Source organism: Hyaena hyaena, unplaced genomic scaffold (assembly GCF_003009895.1).
Source record: "Hyaena hyaena isolate Hyena2069 unplaced genomic scaffold, ASM300989v1 scaffold_371, whole genome shotgun sequence".
NCBI lineage: Eukaryota > Metazoa > Chordata > Mammalia > Carnivora > Hyaenidae > Hyaena > Hyaena hyaena.
In genome coordinates, this window is record NW_024081003.1 from 594426 (window position 1) to 612115 (window position 17690).

General features: G+C 42.4%; 1 protein-coding gene across 9 annotated transcripts in view; it reads left to right on the forward strand.

Moving 5' to 3' along the window:
* The window catches only part of RHOBTB1 (Rho related BTB domain containing 1), a 120699-nt gene extending 103321 nt beyond the window's left edge, over window positions 1–17378 (forward strand). For 8 of the 9 annotated variants that reach the window (XM_039250497.1, XM_039250492.1, XM_039250496.1 and 5 more), the window contains 6 exons: window positions 2285–3264; window positions 4879–4997; window positions 10840–10990; window positions 13791–13879; window positions 16315–16420; window positions 16946–17378. In XM_039250497.1, coding sequence (XP_039106428.1) covers window positions 2285–3264; window positions 4879–4997; window positions 10840–10990; window positions 13791–13879; window positions 16315–16420; window positions 16946–17115 — 1615 coding nt within the window. In that variant the 3' untranslated portion in view covers window positions 17116–17378. The remainder of the gene's footprint in view (window positions 1–2284; window positions 3265–4878; window positions 4998–10839; window positions 10991–13790; window positions 13880–16314; window positions 16421–16945) is intronic. The other variant, XM_039250501.1, reaches the window with a different exon arrangement.
* The last annotated feature ends 312 nt before the right edge of the window (window positions 17379–17690 follow it).

Sequence of the window (17690 nt, forward strand, 5' to 3'; positions counted from 1 at the left end):
TTTAAATGTCTCTAGTAGTTATGTTTTTAAATTTTTTAATGTTTATTTTCTGAGAGAGAGAGAGAGCATGAGCAAAGGAGGGCAGAGAGAGAGGGAAACACAGAATCTAAAACAGGCTACAGGCTCTGAGCTGTCCGCGCAGAGCCGGATGCAGGGCTTGAACCCGGAAACCACGATATCATGACCTGAGCCGAAGTTACACAGTTAACTCACTGGGACACCCAAGCGCTCCATCTAGTAGTTATGTTTTTAAAAATGTCACAAGTTTAAAAATCAACCTGAAGGGGGATTTGTTTTACTTAGCATAAAATGTGAATACCAGTTTTAGAGGGAAGTAAGAGTTTTCTTAAACCCATGCCCTTTCCATATTCTTATCATAAAAAATAATTTTATTTATATTTTATGTTTAACTTCATTTTGTGCTAGAGAGCATAGCTTCCCCAAATGTGTTGATATTAATACCTTCCTTCAATGTTTGCCTAATAGGCTTGTTGCAAAAATTTTGTGCAGATACAGCTTTTTACACTCTCATAGCAAAAGCAAATAGTACTTTCATTAGACAATTTCTGATGTTCGTGGTGCCTTTCAAATAAATTTCTGAAAATGTCTCATGTTTTTTTTCACAGTCCCTCTATTAAATGCCTGGACTAGGAGTTGAATGTCAGAAGCCTCATAGAGGGAAAGGGGACTCACAGTGAAAGAGAGACTTCCCCTGGCATCCAGAACTTTCTGTAAAAGAGCAGGCTGAGATAATCAGGCCTCACAACCATAGATGGGTGGAGGACTGGAGAGAGTTACAGAGAGCTAGAGGACAGCATAGGGAATAGTCCCTTCTAGAGCGGAGCTCTGAGATTCCATGCAGAAGCTGATATTTGTGCTCAGCCTTGAAGAGTTTCACCAGTCAGTGATTTTCAAGTCAGCCCCAGGAACGAGGAGCACAAAATGCCCTGGGGAGCAAACTTTGAAGTGAAGCCTTCTTCCCTGCACTCACCTCTCTGCCTTTGCAACACCCTGCCTTTTTCCTCATGTTCTGTCTATCCAGGGCTTCAGAGCCAAATTGTAACCAGGATGACCATATTTCTCCTAAAGCCAGTGCCTTTCACACACATTACCTTCAGTTTTGATGGCCAAATATTTATTTAGGAAGATCAATTCCTAAGAGGGTGTCTCAGCATCAAGTGTGTGTTTGTGAAAAATGGAACAACAAAGTTAATTATGTTCTGGAATCCATCTTTTGCTGTGCTATGCCATAGTCATAGCACTCTTCCACCTGTACTGCTTCCAAAGGTTTGGCCTCCCTGAGTTTGATTAGATTGTAAAGGGGCCTTGTGTGCCAACCTGAAGGGTATAGACTTTCTTCCAGTGGCTGTGTGGATCCAGAGGAAGTTTTTTAAAAGACTTAGAACTGAAAGTCATGCTTTTGTGCTGTAAGGATTTTTCATGCAGCAGTGGAAACCATAGGCTGAAAGAGTCTGAAGAAAGACAATGAAGAGGCTAATACTGTAGTCCAAATGAAAGAAGTTGAGGGTATGACTGCAGAGGTGGAAGAGAAGAGAAGCAGTTAGGCTTGAAAGGAGACTCACGGATCTGATGAAAGAAACTTAATTGGCTGTTGGATGGGGTCCATTTAACTAGTCTAGGACTAGGGACTTCTAGACTCTAATGGCTGAGCAGGCATCTCTCAGCAACTTGCTAATGTGACCTGAGGCAAAACCTTTAGAAATTTCTGCCTCAGTTTCTTCTGCAGGTGGAATGAAAATAACACCCCTAGGGTTATTGTGAGGCTCAACATAGAAAAAGTATATGAGTTCATTGTAAAGATATAAAGCGAAACGTAAGCATAACATGGTGGTGAAGATGAAGACGGTCACAGTGGTGATTGTGGTAGCAACTAATATCTGTGGACCAGGTACTGTGCTAAGCATATTATCTCATTTCAAGTTCTCAGTAGTCCTTTAAGATGTAGGTGTTTATTATTACTATTCCTATTTTACAGTTGGGAGAACCGAGGCTTCAGAAGGTAAAGTAACTTGCCCCGGACAAAATAGTGAGCAAATGGCTGATACCTCAGTTATTATAGTTACTACTGAAAGTATTTTCCCCCTGCAGGCCTGGTCTTTTATATTTGGAAAACGTAAGGTTGATCGATTTTTCAAGAACCTTATTAAGAGTCTGTATAGGGACTCTAAAGGCACAGTTCTATCAGGTGCTTTAATAGGCCCTCATTACCATTTTTTTCCCTAAAATAAGGCTGATTATAATTTTTTTAAATACTCCATTTTAGGCCCATAAAGAGAGGGGATATTCTGCCCCCAGAAAAAGGCCGAGAGGTTGCTAAGGAGCTGGGCATACCATACTATGAGACGAGTGTGTTTGACCAGTTCGGAATCAAGGATGTGTTTGACAATGCGATCCGAGCTGCACTGATCTCCCGCCGACACCTGCAGTTCTGGAAGTCTCACCTAAAGAAAGTCCAGAAGCCTTTGCTTCAGGCACCATTCCTACCTCCAAAAGCCCCTCCGCCAGTCATCAAGGTTCCAGAATGTCCCTCCATGGGGACAAGTGAAGCTGCCTGTTTACTGGACAACCCTCTGTGTGCCGACGTCCTGTTCATCCTTCAGGACCAGGAGCACATCTTTGCACATCGAATTTACCTCGCTACCTCCTCTTCCAAATTTTACGATCTTTTTTTAATGGAATGTGAAGAAACCCCAAATTGGAGCGAAGGAGCTGGTGAGAAAGAGAAGCAGAGCCGGGATTGCCAGGGACAAGCATTGAGCCTTGACCCAGACGAAGAGCGGGAGGAAGGAACCCCGAGGACACCTCAGGCCAATCAGTGGACGTCCTGGAGCCAGAACCTGTCCCAGCAGGAGAGCCTGGGGCTGGAAGGCGAGAGCTCGGTTCTGGAGACGCAGACCTTATCAGGCTGGAGCAAGGGGTTCCTGGGCATGCACAAGGAGATGCAGGTCAATCCCGTTTCAAAGCGGGTGGGCCCCGTCACTGTGGTCAGGATGGACCCCTCTGTCCAGCCTGGCCCCTTCCGGACCCTGCTCCAGTTTCTCTACACGGGACAGCTGAATGAAAAAGAAAAGGACTTGGTAGGCCTGGCTCAGATTGCAGAGATTCTGGAGATGTTTGATTTGAGGATGATGGTGGAAAACATCATGAATAAGGAAGCCTTCATGAACCAGGAGATTACAAAAGCCTTTCACGTCAGGAAGGCCAATCGGATAAAAGAGTGCCTCAGCAAAGGGTCATTCTCAGGTGAGGGGTCCAACGGTAAACTCATCGATCCCTTTGGTTGGGTTTTTTTAAACATAAGCCATACACGAATAGGCAAGACAGTAACAAGCACTAACACGTGTACATGCTTATTTTTTTAATGTATCCTTCTAGTTTGCATGTATCCATCTACGTAATTCTTATCAGACTAATGGGCTAAATACTATTCCATTTTGAAGACGGGGAAACTGACAGACAGGTTTGGTATATTGCCCAAAGTTGTACAGGTAGTAAATGGTAGAGCCAGGATTTGCACACAAGCTACATTCTGAAGTACCCTCATGGTAATTCTCATAGGTAGGTCACATTCATCCCGAGCCTGCGCTGAAGCCAGAACCAAGGCAAGTCAGCTCGATGCTCACACTGCTCCCTCGGGCTCCCTTCCCTGACCACGTCTGCTCCCCACTGACCCTTTGGCCCTGAAATCCTTGAGGTTATTTTGGCAGCCCTCTGCATTCCTATCGGGGGAACCTCATCTCTCCATCTCTCCCCCCCTTTCTTTTCTCACCCTGCTCTTCTAGATTTCTCTTGTCTCTTTTTTATCCTTGATAACTATGCGATATGCTGCCCACAGTGTCCTCACATAATTGCTTGTACATACTTCTTCTAACTTCTGAAATCGCCCTGTGTGTGTGTGTGTGTGTGTGTGTCATTACAAAATTTGACTTCCTGACTTTTATTGATGTGGATACTTCTGTTTTGTCTTTATCTTTCATAATGCCTAGGCTGGTAATACAAATCTAGCACTATACATTCAATAATTGATTACTGAGTCTATTCATTAATTTCAAAGCTTATGAATAATATTTACTTGAAACATTGGCCATCATGAAATAGAAGCAATCTTGAAAGTTAATGAAAAGAAATATTATAAATTAAAACAATGGACGTTAAGTGAAATGGATTGAATTGCCCTCCCCTTAATGAAAAGGCATAATGGCCAAATACAACATGGAGCTTCAACTGGATTGTCTTAAAAAAAAAACTATAAATACAATTTAGAGATAATTGAAAATTTTTGAGTATGAAGTAGATAATGGATAATATTACTAATTTTCTTAGCAGTAATAATGGTATGATTATCTAGAAGAATGTTCTTATTTTTAGAAAACTCTTGATAAAGTAGTTAGAAGTGTCGTGCTATTAAGAATATCTCCACACATATATACATATACATATACATGTGTATGTACATAAACACACGTATTCACTATACACACACACATACACATTCACCTATAGTTAAAGTGAGCCATGGCAAAATGTTAACAGTGTAATAAATGAGTTATCATTGTACTGTTTCTTCCACTGTTCTATATGTTTGAAAATTTTCATAGTAAGGAGGAAAAACTATTCCTCTTCTTTATGTTATCATATAGTTCAGAGAATTTGTGTTGTGATCCTATGTGTAATCTTCTATACTTACTCCTTAACCCTCGGATGACACGGAGGGAGCTGGGTGTTCCACAGGTAGAGGTTGATACAAAATCACTAAGTAGAGATACGGAAGAGAGAGTAAGAGATGTAGGTTGATGACTATGGGTAGATCTCTCAGCAATGCCAGCTCATGGTTCTGTTTCCTCAATCCTTGGGCAGATGTGACATTTAGGTTGGATGATGGAGCCATCAGTGCCCACAAACCATTGCTGATCTGTAGCTGCAAGTGGATGGCTGCTATGTTCGGGGGCTCGTTTGTGGAAAGTGCCAACAGTGAGGTATGTGCCTTCTGAGAAGCCTGAGTGGTATCTTTATGACTGTGTGTGTGTTTGATTAACCAGATAACCTCAACTCTTTAACTGCTTCCATGGGCCAGTTCTGTGGGCAGTGCTTGAGTGTCAGGTCACCCTCTTCTTAATTTTGCTGTAATGAGGAGCCATTGTCAGCTGTTCACTCGTGGTGTGTGAGCACCTGAGTGGTATCTGTGCATCAACCTTTTATGGTCACTGCTATCATTTGTAAAACATGATCAGCTATAATTTTTTTACAAATGTCACCAAGCAAGACACTGTCAAAATCACATCCAATAGGAGCAGAGTCTGTCTCCTGAAGTTCAGGGCAGTGAAAAGTTTCTTCAGTCACCCGCATCTTGGGCTCAGTTGAGCCCCTAACCAGACAGCGGGCCTTCATAAGCCACATCTTCGTGCCTCTTTCTCCTCATCCTCACCATGAGGGGTATGCTGGACGGCCCTCGACATCTCGTTGAGCTACAATGCTGCCCGAAGCTCTGCCCCAACTTACCTTCTCCAAGGCTTTGTTAACTGGGGGGAAACAGTAATAGAGAAAATGGCCACTCCTCTGAACATATGATTCGCAATGCTTAGATGTAGTGGAAGCCACTGAGTCACTTCTCAGTCACTGGCCTTATCTCCAAAAAAAGGATATTCTTAGAGCAGAGCAAACAGTATCTTGAAGACACTCTATGTTCAGTTTTTCACAAACCCTGTTGGAAAAGAAAGAAAAATTCCATTCAAGCACTTCTAACTTTAGTCTAGAAGGGCAAGCATTTTTGTTGAGTTCTGAAAGTATTTTTTAACCATCTTTTTTTAAAGGGGGAGACCCCATCAAGTTTATTGTCCTAAGAGACTTGATTTGCTGATCTCAGCATCTCTCCACACTTTAAAAGAAATAGAGAAAACAAGAGCTAACTTCTCAAAAGGGGCACTCACACCAGAAATCTGAGCACTCCCACCATGACCCGAGAGCCTGCATTTGCATCCCCAAGTAGGGAAGCAGAGTCACCGCATAACAAACAGGGATGGCTGGGGCAGAGGAGGTCACTAGGCCACCTCCCCCTTCCAGAACAAACTGCAGCTGCTCCTAAACCAACCCCCAGCAAAAGGCTGTCTGCTGTGGGGGGAGGAGAAATGTTAGGATTGCTCTGATGACCTCTCTAGCTGTCTACCAGCCTTTATAAGCCCAGAGGTCCACAGCTAAGTAGTGAAGTCTTTCCTGTGCAACCAAAGATGTTTCCGAGCTGTGTCACTGAGACCAAAGCAGCGTGCTTCAGGCCACCCAGTGAAGGGCGCAGGGCTCGAATCTCAGCTCCCTATGTATAAACTACGTGTGGCCCTGGGAAGCTTCCCTCTCTGGAGAGCAGGATAATAGCCACAGTGTGGTGGTAAGGTGCAAAAGTCAACACTTGCAGATGCTCAAGAGCTGCCATTAGTGTTATTTTTGATGTCAGTAGTGTTTATATTCTTTCACTCATACTTCCAAGAAAATTTGGGGAAGCAACTGATTAATAAAACTTCATCCGAATGGCACTTCACCAACTCCAGTAATCTCCAGAGATGAAGAGCCCAAAGGGTTACTTCCCTTATTTGTCCAGCTCACTGAAATGTGTGCTGATGGTGTGACAGAGCGCCTGCTACTAACCCAGCAGAGAACTTGATCAAGGTCAGGAACCTAGCCACAAAGAGACACTGTCAGAGCTGACCTCACAAATGCTAATCCCCTTTATCCCTTCCCAGAATGGACTGTAATCGTCTCCAGATTAAAATGGGCAGGAGAGGTGACCAAAACAAAAACTTGGCAGTGAACATGAATGCACTTGTCTATGCACACAGCCTTTCCCAGAAGGGGCCACCTGTTTAGCACTATCTCCTAGAAAGACTAGGTCATTTGCCGCTTAGAACGATAGCTGAGGTGAGTAGATATGGATGGCTTTTACCCAGCTTAGAAGACAGAGACCATGGACCCAAGCAACAAGAGGTCTGTGCCAAATTCCTTTAGCCAGTGAATCAGGAATGCCATGAGCTGTTGACATGTGTGCCCTTGCCTGCCCCTTCTCTTGATTTCCAGAGTAGACGATAATGGTTACATAGTTTGAACTGTAGTCTCAGTTTGACCTTGGGCAAGTGACTGACCCTCTCCAAACCTGTGTCCACATCTTTAATATGGAGCTAACAAGAGAGCCTTCTTCAGTGGACAGATAAGTCATGAGAGTAAAACATGGAATTTGGTGCTTGGAACATGTGAAAGCTCAAGGAATGTTGGTGATCATTGTCCCAGAGGATCCTTGTTAAATTCTTTGGTTGAAAATCTTTGTCCCCTGAAAGCCCTGAGTTAAAAAGCCCCCAGTTCCACACTTCCTAAACTAGCCCTGGTGGAGGGAGGAACATCAGTTAAATGCTCAGTAAATATTCCACAACTGATAGGCTTGTCTTTGCACTTGGGATCTGTCTTTTCTAGGCCACCTTTTAACTATTTATTGTTCTGTGAAAACTTGACTTCCCGAACCTCAAAATTCAGTCTTTCTTTTTGGCATTAATAGAATTCTGATACATATCCAGAAAGGAATAAAATATACCCATTGATGTGGCTTTAACATTTTTTGTCATTTAATATTTAAGAAGACATTGTATTTTATTTCTATTTTTCTCATTACTTTTAATGTAGCAGTAAGCATAATTCTCTCCCCAGAGGTGCTCAGCAAGTGGTTCATTAAAAATGCATGCCTGAATTGTAGTAAGCAATGCTCTGATTCTGGAAAACTTTCTCATTCTCTATGAGACTGCCTCTAATTATAAGCCTAATAGTCTGAGCTGATCTTTGCAATTAAAATTTTAAACCAACGATACTAGAATAAGAGACATCGTTTCGGATAGAGTTATAGTCTCTTTGCTGACTCATTTCTTTTAAGCTACATCCGGCAGGTAGGATGCAAAATTCTTAACTCCATTTCTTATGTAGCTTTATTTATAAATTTTTAAGTTCTATAAAGTAGTCTCTCCAGTGTTATTTGGTTAATCATAAATATTGAAATCACAGAAATAGGATTAAAAAAAAAACAAACACAAGAAAGGTGTGTGCTCTGAACGTGTTTTCAGTTGGGTTTTCATTTGCTCTTAGGGTCCCTAGCATATTTGCCCCAAAAAAGCCATCACTTCAAAAAATTGTTTGCCTCCTGTTACACAAGAAGGAAAGAGCAAGTCACAGATGACTATAAATGCCAGAACACTCCACAGGCGGCGGGGTGGCTGAGTTGGCATCCGACTTCTGCTCAGGTCATGATTTGAGGCTTATGAGTTTGAGACCCGCATCGGGCTCTGTGCTGACAGCCAGGAGCCAGAAGCCTGCTTCGGATTTTGTGTCTCAGGCTTTCTCTGCCCCTCCCCTGCTCACAATTTTTCTCTCTGTGTGTCTCTCAAAAATAAATAAACATTAAAAACATTTTTTAATCAAATGTCAGAACACTCCAGAGACATTGGAAGTATTGGGCCAGGGCTGCTTACAGGAATCAGTCATCTCTTGTTGCCAGAAACAGTTTCTTTTCTCTTTTCTTTTTGTCATGACTTAAAACACACTCTTGCCAAAAGATGCTAAAGTAATCTGAATATCTTCCCAATCCAGAGTCTCCATGAAGAAGAAAGAGCTGGAGGTTATCACCTCTTCCAAATCTCTCCCATGTAACAGATGAGGAAACTGAGGGCCAGAGAGGGTGAATGATTTGTCGAAGGTCACACTCATTTTAGTGACAAATGTCCTGTCCCAGCCTCTTGCCCTGGCATCCAAGCTGTTATTTTCCAAAACAGCAGACCTCCCCACAGCTGAAAGAGCAGGTGTTCACAGAAAGCTCTGGGACTTTCTATATGTATGAGCACTAACACTTTATAGCACTTAGGACTTCGTAAAATGGACATACCTCCACTACCAAAATGGTCCAAATTTTAAAGTTTCATAACTTAACCTTCAATTATTTATAAAATTGTACTAATTCAAACACGATCTGTGTAAGATAAATGCATGTGTACATAAATGTATATGTATGTAAGCATAATGTGCAAGTACAACTAATGTTAGATTCACTGAAATAGCAATTAATTACAACAGCTTCTTTACTTTAAAATTGCATCAGTAACAGTTTCTACTTGCCAGGTTCTATCTATTGTAGAGGTTGCACTAGAAACTTGAAATGAGGACCCTTGTTTCAAATCCGAGATAGTAATAACCCGTGTAGCTTATTTACCAAATTATGATTGTTTTCATTGACTATGACTGAAAGGGTGTGTGTGTGGAATTTTCTTAATATTTCTGACAAGTTTCGGGGGTCTTCTCTCTAATACATGAAGAGAAAGCTCTGTCGGAAAGGATTGTCCCATCTGACATGGCTGGTGGCCATGCAAGAAGATGACATGGAAGGTTGTGATAGCTTAAATGATTGTGGAACCACAACACCAGAATGCATTAGCCATGAGACCCATGTAGATTGTGGAGAGAGACAGAGACAGAGGAAGAGAGGGGGGGGGGGGAGAGATTAGATGTATAATATAAATGTAATCATGTATAATAGAGATGTAATCATCTTTATGTGGTGTACAGAGATTTATTAAGTACTGGAAAGAAGAAGTTTATAACTGTTCATCCTTTTGAACTTAGAAATGTGATTCTTAAAAACTGTTAGTGAAATACAGTACTTTATTTTACTGTGAGCCAAACAAACCTTTGCTTCCTTGCCATGAAAGGGTTCTTGTACTGCACAGTGGTTCTGAGCACAGACCTTAGAATTATACTCCCTAGGTTCAAATCTCAGACACTGACTAGCTCTGTGACCTTAGATACAGGACTAAACCTCCCTAAACCTCAATTTCCTTATCTATAAAATGGCAAAAACAATAGTCTCTTCTTCCTGGGGAGGATATAAGGATCAGAGTAAATCACAGTAACTTGTGTATAAGAAGCCTTCAATTAAGATTAATTTTTATCATCATCATTCCAGTAGTTAACACCGATGGTACTGTTCTGTACTATGCTGGGGTCCATCTTGTGGACTTACTTGGAGTCTGTATGCTGCCATGCAGTGTGCATCCTCATTGATCCATGCCCTGGCTCTCTAGTGAACTCCAGCATGTATTAATATTAGCAACAACTGCAGGTGCTCAGGAGAGAGGTTAGGTAAATCCTACAAAGGAGAGTTTACGGTGCCCAACCGACTATTCCCCAGATGGCCCAGGTAAGGAGTTCTCTGGATTCTCTGAATCTGCTGATACCGGATGTTCCAGTAATTTTGAATCTATGTGGCCATGTCATAGGAAAAACAATGAAGCGTGTATATTGTGTTAGCCGATATTGATAGAATGTTGGAATCAAGCCAGTCACTGTGGCAACTAGGGTAGTTCCTCATTCTCTGTTTTGACATCTTAGAGAGCTGGGCTCTATCGTGTGTCAGCAACAGTGTGGTTTGCAGCTCCCCCCAACACCTGTCATGTTGCTAGGAGATTTCTTTCCCCACAATAGAGTATTATAGGGTACTTGGCAAAGAGAGCCCATAATGTCATCATACATTTACAGCCCATTTGTCTGATTTATAAGTCCAAATAGCCATTTAAAAATTCCAAATCACGCTTTGTCAGGCAGCCCCACTCTTTTGTCATCTACAAATCAAACTGTTATGTTTAAAGCAGTAAATAGCGAATGACTTCTACACGCAGCCTCAAAGCAAGTGTCCCAGACTTGCCAATATCAAATTGTACAGTTGGGATATTTATAAGCAGTATAGCCTGAAAATGTACCCACCACATTCTTCAGCAGAACTTAGCTTTTCAAATGATGTTTCAGGTATATCTCCCGAACATAAACAAGATGTCAATGCAAGCGGTATTGGATTATCTTTACACCAAGCAGTTGTCGCCTAACTTGGACCTGGACCCACTGGAATTAATTGCCTTGGCAAACAGATTTTGCCTGCCACACTTGGTTGCACTTGCAGGTAAGGCCGATGACTGGGTGCCATGCAGCGTCTGACTGTCATGTTTGTCAAAATTATATTTAAACAAAAATAACATTTCCAAGGAATCAAAATTAACTTTGTATCACCCAATATAGGACTGTCTTGTGCAGGATGATAGGAATTGATCAGACATATCAGACAGCCCAATTCAATTCCACAAATATCTCGCAAGCACCTACCTCATGGTAAGCCCTGTCGGGTGATGCAGTTATCAAGATGAATAATGCATGATCCCTGCTCTTGGGACCCATGCTCTATACATTCTGCCTCATTGTGGACCATGGAATTTGAAATAAAACTATTATATCCATATTATTACCATAATGTGTGCTCAGACACAGTCTTTAAGAAAGAGGCAGTAGGAGGCAGTGGCTAAGAACATAGGCTACAGAGCCAGATTTTTCGGGCTCAGATCCTGACTCCACCATTTCCTGGCTGGATGACTTCACACTTAACCACTCTGTCTCCACATTCTCTCTCTTGGGAATAGGGACCATGTTATTCTACCATAGAGTTGTTATGAAGATTAAGGAGTTAAGATATATATATATAAAGTTCTCAGAACAGTGTCTGGCACCTAGTAAGCATTATGTAAGTGTTTTTTTTTTAAAGCTATTTTAGAAAATGTTCTGACATTGTCAAGAGCATTTTGGGAGAAAGAAAAAAGGGGGACTTGGCTTCACTTCTCAAAATCTATGTATCATTTCTGGATTTGTTTAGTCATTAAGCTGAAACAGGTCTGAATAGGATATGTATATTCATATACCTTTTATTTTTTTTTTTGTAAACCTTCAGCTTCATTCTCCACAGGTGTCAGTTAGCGATCTGGGTGTTTGTCACTAGGTTATCTGATGCCTGTTAACCATGAAAACAGAAATAGTGCCAGTTTCATACATTGACCTGCCTGTCTCCCACATGCAGAAAAGTGCCTGAGCATATTAGCTTCCCAGTAAATACCTGTTGAATCATTAAGTGAATGAAAATGAATGTTGGAACAAACTAAGTCTTATATGCCCTTGACTTTCTGGCAGTTTCTTTAGGGGAAAAAAAATGTATTTCTCTGGACTCCAGGTTTCTACTAGGAGATCAAAATCCTCCTTGCCTTGCTTCTTCCCCCACTGTATAAAAAGACAGAAAGAGATCGTTGAAGCATTGCTATTTGACTTTCTAAAAACTATTTTTAACCAGTACACCCAAAGTCACAGATCTAGAGGAGTGTACTTTCTTCTTAAATGCTAACTCTGTAGAGTGCAGGAAGTGGTTCCTTTTTTCAGAGGTAAAGATTCTGATCCATTTGACTATCCAGTTTTTACAAGTACTTATCCTTTGAGGATGAATTGATTTTTTAAAAAATAGTCAAAACCAATTTGGGCCAAATCTGCTGGAGAAGTTTTGTGATTAATCTTAAATTAATTCCATTTCTGCTTAAATATTAAGTATGATGAGAAAAACATGGGGCTGACTTCTCTGTGAAATGAACTGAACCAAAGAGAGCTTCTTGGGTGAACTACAGACTTCTGTGCATCTTTCTTTTTGTTATTAAATTATTAATATTAATATTATTAATCATTATTATTATGATTAATATAGAGCTTCCTAAGAAAATTCCCTTAATCATTTATAATCTTTGGTTAGTATAGAGTGTTTACAACATTTTTTTAAATGAATATCAAGAAATGTTGCTATTAACTTGAAATTAAAAAGTCTGATGACTTCTTTGGAAAATTTAGTTCCAAATAGTTCTTTGTCAGTCCAGTCAAGGAAGGTTTTGCCAAAGAAATCATTCAAACCTATATCTCATATTGACCAGATAGAGGCATCTTGACTAAGTACATAGAGCCAGAACAGAAGGTAAGCATGATTAAGGCAATCTACTGGATTAGAAGAATAGATGCAGTGGCTAGAGATGAAAAAAAAGCACCTTGACATAAAGGAGCGAGAAATGGAGGGCCTAGATTGTACCCACACAGGTCAATCCCAAATGCAGGTGATGGCCCCAAACAGAGGCAAAAGACATCTCAGTCTCAGAACCACTATTTCAGTTCAGCTTGGAAGCCTTAGACACAGCTCCCAGCCATAAGTGGCTCTCCCAACCAGGTTTTTGTTACCTCTGGGTGAAGGTTTCTACAGTCTTCAGAATCTAAGAGGCTGAACAGTAAAGATGTCACCCATCTTCAGCTGTTGAGACAGACATATGCATTCACATTTTTAATTCCCCATATGGATCCATTTTTCTGTTACTCAGTCCCTCTATTGTGAGTGATTATTGAGAATTGGAGTGCTAGGAGTGGGGAAGCTGTCAACAGGAAGGTAGCAGAGAGTCTAGAGGATTCTATGAAGGCGCACGACTCTCTAGAGCAGCACCATCCAATAGAACTCTTTGCAGGGATGGAAATGTTTCATGTCTGTGTTGCCGAATACACATGTAGCTATTGAGCACCTCAGTGTGACTGAGGGCATGAATTTTTAATTTTAGTTAATTTTAATTTAAGTTGAAATCATCTCATGTGGCCAGTAGTTATCACACTGGACAGTGAATGTCTGAAGGACTCTGGCTATTTCAGGAGTGCAAATGAGCTGAGCGTCCCACAGTTGCTGGTGCAGTGGCCGGGTACCAGAACCTCCCATGCTGACAGGCCACCCTGAGCTGAGTTCGGTTGGCTACCAGAGCTGTCCCATACTTCCTCTCCAGTTAGGTCGTCCCAGACCAGACCCTTTAGGTGAGATGTCCGGCTTATGGAGTATGGTTCACGTTTCTCCCGTTCCCTCTCTTCCCCAGAGCAGTATGCTGTTCAGGAGCTGACCAAGGCCGCAATGAGCGGCGTGGGCATCGACGGGGAAGTGCTCTCTTATTTGGAACTGGCCCAGGTCTGTAACAGTTTGCCTTTCACCTTTTCAGTGTGTTCAACCAGTTCATTTAATGCTGATAAAACATTCCGCTGTTGCATCTGTCTAAATAAAGATGTCACCACTGAGTCACAGAGGGCCCTGTGTACACTGAGAAGATCTGAGAGTTTCACGTTTCATGCACCATTCACCCTGCTGGGCTTCGTTTGAGAAAACAACAAGGACCCTACCCCACGCCAGCCCCATTGTCCCCCGAGGCACCAGCTTCACATGTGGGAGAACAACTTGGGGCATGATAGGGGAAGGTTTTGTCTCTCCTTGTTTGAAACCTTGGACACATATGGCCAAGATCAGACAGTTTCTAGAACTCCCCAAAGGAACTCTAAGAGAAGGGTAAAAAATTCTTCAGTCCTTTCTTCAGACCATTGGCTTTGGTTTTCACTCTCTCTCTCTCTGTTAAGGCAGTGGTTTACTAAGTCTTAGATCATTCTCCATTAAGGGAGAGGAAGTGGTTTCAGGGAGAGGAGGGAGGAGTAGCCAGCCAAGCTGCCATTCCACCTGCGGGCAGAGGAGATGGCTTGGATTCCAAAGGAGAAAAGGCAAAATAGTACTTTCCAGCAACCTGCATGTTGTAACTTAGCACGCAACAAGAATTTGTTATTTTCTCCCCACATATCAGACACTGCCCTAGACAAAACGACGTGTGGATACAAATGGTAGATTCTCTGCCTTTGGGGCAGTCATAGGCAGTGAGAGAAATCGAAGCACAAATTACTAAAACCCAATGGGAAACACAGGCTAGTAGAGGTTAGAATTAAAACCAAGAAGAGACATCTATTGCAGTAAGATTAGCAAGCCCCCATCAAAACCAGGGGTACCTGGGTGGCTCATTTGGTTGGGCATCAACCTCTGCTTGGGTCATGATCTCACGATTCATGGGTTTGAGTCCAGCATCAGGCTCTGTGCTGACCACTTAGAGCCTGCTTCGGATTCTGTGACTCCCCCTCTCTCTGCCTCTCTCCTGCTCACGCTTTGTCTCTCTCTCTCTCTCTCTCAAAAATAAGCAATACATTTTTTTTAAAAAATTGTTTAACTGGTTGTCCACACTTAGAATCTGAGGTCTTTTGAAACAGGCCTGGAGCATAGTTTATGACTTGTGCTCTCTCTAGTAAGTACTCATCCTGGAGAAAAAATGAAATGACCGAGAATTCCATATAGGGCCAGTCCACTTGAAGTAATGATTTGCAGTTGTGTCAATTTGCTCTGTGTCCCTGCCCTGACAAGCCTTGGCAGGAAGAGTTTAAGATGGCGTCTCACATATCTTAGCTCATTTATTAGACCTTAGCCTCGTGGCATGCTGGGCTTATTTCATGATGAGCCTGGGGACAGGTTGAGACCCTAATATGTTGCATTTTCTAGTTTCCATGGTGTAAATCCCCCCGCCTTAACAACATGAAATTGCTGAACTCAGAGTAGGGAAGAAATGTGCACAATTGACTCCCTTGGGCAGGTATGGGCCAACGCCAGGACACCAGTACCCTTACTTTCCAAATGAAACCTGATATCAAGAGAAGTGGGAAGCATCAGCCAAAATTGTCTATAATGTTGGGGTTGCAATTCTCAGAGTTTATTGAGTTATTTTCTGAGTACTTCAGCTTTCCTATGGGCCTTCATTCACAGTAGAGATGTGGGACCCAGAGAAAGCACGCTGTCAGTTTCGGGGCTTCACCCGATCAAAGAACCTCAAGACCAACAAATTTAATGGATGTCTGAGAAAGATGTGGACAGAGTGTGGGGTGTAGGGGAAACCGGCCAAATTTAGGGAGGTATGGGGCAGTGACTGTAGACTTTGAACAACAAGTCTGTTGTGATCACAGCTCCCTCAGCTGCTACCTCCCCAGGCATCTACTCAGAAACGAGATGCTGTGAGTGTCGAGTCTCTGCCACCCTGCCCACACCACCCGCTCTTCTTATGTAACCAAATGACAGGTATAGGACAGTCACACATTCCACAGTCTCCTCTTTCAGATCTTTGGCCCCAGCAAGCCGAGCTCTGACATGCGACACGGAGTCCTCCGTGGCCGAGGCTTCCTTAAACAGAGTCAGTATCCCTGCTCCGCTGCCAGCTGGCACCTTCCTGAGGCCACAGTTCTTTGTCACGAGTGGGCCTGCGGTGGGGGAGGCTGGGAGGTAAGGCACACCCTCAGCTCCTGATCTGACACAGCGATTATTTTCAGTGCACCTATCACAGGGGTAAGGAAGGGGTGTGCCAAACACTATATTTGGCTGGCGTTGGAACCATGGCCAGAGTCAAAACACTGTAGTCAAAACAAGAGGTGTACTGAATTAGTCATGTGGGCCCTTTACCTCCTTCACTCCTCCCATGCCTTCCTATTCTTTGTGGCCCCGTTTTAGAAAGCAAAGTCTGATCCCCCCTTTTGGTCACTTCCCTGTAGTTCCACAATGCCCACCAGTTGGCCGCCTGGTGTTTGCACCACATCTGCACCAACTACAACAGTGTTTGTTCCAAGTTCCGCAAGGAAATCAAATCGAAATCTGCAGGTGAGACTATGGGTCCCCATCTTTCCAGCTGTCATCCCCTCCAACTGAAGCATTTACCCTCTGTGCCCTTGTGGAGAAGGTCCACAAGCAGCAGGCAGCTCATGGAGAATTCCCTATGACCAGTTGGCAGTCACACGCATGTGACATGACACAAGGAATTGTGGGTTGGGAATTCTCCTTGAAGAACTTCATACTTGAGGGATTTGGGTGGAGTGGGGTTTGGGGTTCCCTGCTGCACAGCGTGCTGTAGTCATTGCTCACACTGGTCTGGGGGGCAAGCCTACACTCTGAAGTCAGGAGGTTCTGGGTTCAGTTCCTCTTTGCCCAGCTACTTCAGGCAAGTCATTGTAACTATCAAAACTTGAGTGTCACAATCTGCAAATGGTCCTACACCTAATCCTTACACAGTGGGTTGTTGAGAGAGTATGTAAGATAGTGTATATGAGAAGCATTAGGCACAGAACCTAGAATATAGAAGCATCTGATGAACCAAGGGTATTATCATCTTCATCTTTCCTTCACCAGACAACCAGGAATACTTTGAGCGGCACCGCTGGCCCCCTGTCTGGTACCTGAAGGAAGAAGACCACTACCAGCGCGTGAAAAGGGAACGAGAGAAGGAAGACATTGCACTAAATAAACATCACTCGAGACGAAAGTGGTGCTTCTGGAATTCATCTCCAGCAGTTGCCTGAGGAGGAAGAGAAACAAAAATTAGTAATCTGACACACACTTTTAAAAGCACTACTGTAAAATTAGTCCTATTATTAGAGATAAATTGTAGTTCGGGTTTCAGGCACTGATCTTCCTCCACTTTTGTGCATTTATCTTTGTTGGGATCAAAGCACAAGCCTCCCCTTCAATGAGCCTGGACAAAAAGGGAAGTTGACGCTCACTGCATTCCTTAAACTTCTATGTATATTTTTTGTTAGAAGGCTTAATAAACTTTAGTCCGTTATTCCGTTTCTTTTTATACAAAGGAAAAAAAAATCCAGCTTTCATGTTTCAAATTCCAAATTGGAAAATATTTTTATATGGTCTTGTATTTTGTTGAAATGAAAATACTATGTATTACTTTATTTTACAGGCCACAAATTAACCATGAAGTCACCCTGTGATTCTCTTTGCCCACATGACCACCAAGCATTATTACATAATTAGAGGGTTATCCTTTCATGGTAAAGTAAAGGGTTGGAATGAAATTTCCCCAAGCGCAAGTTAGAGAGTACTTAATCTTTGTTCTGTTGAATAACATTGGTATAATTACCAA